Source organism: Lynx rufus, unplaced genomic scaffold (genome assembly GCF_022079265.1).
Source record: "Lynx rufus isolate CCGP_SWC_20201006 ecotype Redwood Valley unplaced genomic scaffold, mLynRuf1.p SCAF_7, whole genome shotgun sequence".
In the NCBI taxonomy this organism is placed as follows: Eukaryota; Metazoa; Chordata; class Mammalia; order Carnivora; family Felidae; genus Lynx; species Lynx rufus.
Window position 1 is genome coordinate 79,727,947 of NW_025814889.1, and position 3,753 is coordinate 79,731,699.

The 3,753-nt window shown below is 49.3% G+C and overlaps 1 protein-coding gene across 3 annotated transcripts; it reads left to right on the top strand.

Moving 5' to 3' along the window:
• Positions 1-260: 260 nt before the first annotated feature.
• PRR13 (proline rich 13) lies at positions 261-3,550 on the top strand. Of its 3 annotated transcripts, none has more exons than XM_047067101.1 (4): positions 261-323; positions 917-955; positions 1,317-1,681; positions 2,910-3,550. In XM_047067101.1, the coding sequence occupies exons 2-4, from the start codon at positions 937-939 to the stop codon at positions 2,952-2,954; spliced, it is 429 nt and encodes a 142-aa protein (XP_046923057.1). In that variant the 5' UTR covers positions 261-323; positions 917-936; the 3' UTR covers positions 2,955-3,550. The 3 variants fall into 3 exon arrangements, with proteins under 3 accessions (XP_046923057.1, XP_046923056.1, XP_046923055.1); XM_047067100.1 differs by lacking the exon at positions 261-323 and adding an exon at positions 445-509; XM_047067099.1 differs by lacking the exon at positions 261-323 and adding an exon at positions 527-693.
• Positions 3,551-3,753: the final 203 nt, after the last annotated feature.

A 3,753-nucleotide genomic window follows, 5' to 3' on the forward strand; every position in this document is an offset into this window, starting at 1 on the left:
CTTCAAAGCCTCTGGAGGGACTTTGCCCAGAAACTCGCTCCTCCGCCTCCCCGGTCTTTCTTGGCCCCGCCCCCAGGGATTTCCGGCCGGTCCGCTCCTCTACACCCGCCTCCGCCGGGGCAGCCGGGTTCCGCCCCTATTGCAACGGTTGTCCTCTAGCCTAGTTCGGGCTAGAGTGATTGATGCGTGTGTCCTCCAATCACTAACGCTAAAAGATCACGTAATTACCTTAGGCGGTAGCAGAGGCGGGTGCTGAAGCCTGGGGTTGGGGGTGACCAGGAAGTGAGAGCCGAGATGAGTCAAGCCCAGGCGGTGGCGTAAAGGTGACCGGGCATCTGGGTTCCTCCTTTCCCGTCTCTGGGTCAGGGGTCCCTCCGCAGCTAGGAGCCAGGACCTCCATTTACTCTTGTTAATGTGGAAGGGGGTGTGTCTACATTTGTAAGCGGCAGAGGATTTTGCTGAGCCTCCTGCCCTTTCGCCGGGAGGCGGGTCCTTCTCTTAGCCTGGGGGTGAGGACTGGTGGGGTGGTCCTGAGTCCCTCCCCCTCCGAGCTGGCGCCTGTAAAATTAAGGTCCTTCCTAGGCTGTGGGTGGTTAAAGTCACCACGGAAAGGGTGGTGAGGGATGACGACGGTGAGATTCGCGGACTCTGCCCTTCTCCTGAGGAGTTAGAGACCTCCAGCTGCAGTCAGAGGTAGTAGAAGGTGGAGGGGTCCTGGAAGCTAAATTCCTATAGTTAGGAAACTAGGGAAAAGAATAGGTAGGAGAAGGAACGGGTGGAAAAAAAGCATTTATGTAGAGGTCCTAGTAGTTCTGAGTCTACTGTAGGGCTAGACGCGTTGGGTTTGGCCTCAGGCTCAAAATCCCTTTCCCACCTCTGCGCCGTCAGCTTTTTGCCTTCATTTCTTTCTCCTCAGGCTGGAGGAAACACCTGAACATGTGGAATCCCAATGCCGGTAGGTGTTTGGGGATCTCTTCTCTCACCCCCACCCCTTTTCATATGAAACCCACAACAGGAAGTTTTTGTGTCAGTTTTTCCTCCGCCTCTCTCCACCGCAAAAGCAGTCCTTAAACCATAGCTGACCAATGGTCTTTCCTTAGAGTTCACGGTCTCCCTTTCCCCCCAGTCCTGTCAGTCCTTAACCTTTGTCTCCTGCGCAGCTTTGTCTCCCCTACGCCCCGTTCTCCTTCCTCACCTTTGCTTTTCCCTCTAAGTATTGAGTGAGAAACGGTGTTTCTCACCTTCTTTTGTAGGCATTTGTTGCCAGAGGGTCTGAGCAATTCTGATCTTAATTTATTCTTTGCTTCTTCCACCAGGACCACCAGGGCCAAATCCATATCCTCCTAACCTTGGGTACCCTGGAGGTTCCAATCCTGCCCACCCACCGCCTGTAAATCCTGCCTATCCTCCAGGCCCCTTTCCAACTCCTCCAGAAGCTCCCCAGGGGAATCCAGCTTTTCCCCCAGGTGGGCCCCCTCATCCTGTGCCACAACCAGGGTATCCAGGATGCCAACCCCTAGGTCCCTACCCACCTCCCTACCCACCACCTGTTCCTGGCATGCCTCCTGTGAATCCCTTGGCACCTGGCATGGTAGCACCAGGAATGGTGATGGACAAGAAGATGCGGAAGAAAATGAAGAAAGCTCATAAAAAGATGCACAAACACCACAAACATGGCAAGGTCAGTGCCCTCTGGAGTCTGGCTAGGAAGGGGTGCCCCCTCAGAGGGACTAGGCTGGCAGGAATGGGTAAGGGGGATTTGCAGTCTGAGGACGTGAAGCAGCCATTATATGGCTCTGGTAGATGGTTCTTCTTTGTAAAGGATTCCCACTGGTAAGAATCTGATAATCTTGGAATATTAGGCTAATTGGACCTTCTATCAGGGAAGGCTAGGTTGAGCCTTAGACATAGATATTGGAATCTAAAGCCCTTCCTGTCTGTCTTTCTCTGTCCCAGAACTTTTGCTCCCCCCCACCCCACCCCACCCCAGATGCTTTTAGCAACTTAGATACACCCACTTTCAGTGTTCACAAGGTGTTGTGCTAATTACATGGGCCTTTTTGTCCTACCACCCAGCAGGACTCTCAGTGACTCTCAGCCTCAGATAAAAATTTCGTGCACAGCCCCAAGGTGAAGTATCTTCCTTCTAGAAGAGTGTTAAGCAGCAAATAGCTCTCAGGACAACTCTGGAAGACAAAACCAACCTGGATCTTGAGGAGGCCTTAGTTTACCTTTTTCTGCCTAGTGTTTATTTATTTGCCTTGGGGCTTTGGGCACTACCTCCTGGATCTAGGTCTTTGGTGGAAGCTTGAGGAGAAGGAAAGATGAGATTGAATTGGGGGGAAAATTACCCCAGAGAGACTCAAAAGTGTTTTTGATGACAGTTGATGGGAGTACGCATGTAAAGAATCTTGACTAGTACTCTCTCCACCTTCTCTCCCACCTTCCTCACTTTCTCCCATTTGGGGCTTAGGAAAAAGAAAAGATAGTTGGGCACACAGCTGCTGTTTCTACTCACTTGTCTTAGAATCATAGCTACAAGAACTTTCCATGTGACCAATCAGTAAGCATTTGTAAAGTAGCAGCTGTCTCTTAGCACTATGTTATGCTAGTGCCTGTATTTATTCCTTGACAAGGCATTGAGTCAGGTAAAGAAAGTTGGAAATATGCTCCAAATGCAATATTAAGTTCTGTGCAATGATTTAGGAAAGTTTAATCCATTCTTATATGTTCACTGCTGAAAGAAATGTTTGCTTTTGCTGTTTAAGAGACAGTCTGTTTCAAAACTGCTGACCTTCTTAGGAAGCAAGGGGGTGCTGGGTGGAGGGGTAGAGCACCAAAGAATGTCCCATGGAGTGATCAATGGTCATTGGATCTGATGCTGTCTCCTTTCCCCTTTCCCATTACAGCATTCCTCCTCCTCCTCCTCCTCTTCCAGCAGTGACTCTGACTGAATACAGGGCCTGGACCCTTCCCTCAAGCCTCTCCAGTTCTGCTCTCCCATCAAGCTTCAGATGCCATCTTGTTACTGGGGAAAATTAGCTCTTGTGCCCTTCCTCGCTCACCTTCCCCCCCCCCCCCAGCCCCTACAATCTGAGCCTTCCTCTTCTGTTCAGCCCTAACTGGCTAGGGAAAATGGGAAAATAATTCCCATGGGCTAGCAAAGACCTTCTTCTCACTACTGGGATAGAACTTTTAGCTGATGAGTTTAGCAGGACTATTTTTTGAGGATGATGAGACCTTTGAGTTAAGTGCTGAAGACAAGTTTAAGATCTGTAAAATGTGGTTTTGTAATACTTGTAGTTGGGAGGTGTTGTGGAAATTTAATTACAGCGAAAAAGAAACTGTACTGTTTTTGTAAGGTGGCTGGCACACTTTGGTAATTTAGTGGCAAATACATTTCCCATCAGGCCTTTATTGATCGTACTAACTGGAAGGCTGCTGGGAGGTGGAGTCCATTTGGAACCTAATCTCACTCCTTAGCTTGGTAGGCTGGCTCAGGTCCTTCTTATTCTCCAACTCTCAGTGCAAATAAAGCTGTTTTTCCTTGTCTCTGTTCACCCGTGCCATTACCTTGGTTGGGCCCAGCACATTCTACCACTTTTGCTGCCCTTCCTTAGACCCTCCAAAGTGTATCAGTTTTATATCCAGGAACTAGAGCATCAGTGAAGAAGACGCCATACTGTCTCTATGTTTCTTAAGTGAGAAGAACCTTCAGAATTGGTTCAGTCTACTGGTATGAATCTTTACTGT

Coding starts and splice junctions, on each gene's coding strand:
- PRR13 (XM_047067101.1), top strand. Junction 1,682..2,909: donor AACACCACAAACATGGCAAG/GTCAGTGCCCTC, acceptor TTCCCATTACAG/CATTCCTCCTCCTCCTCCTC.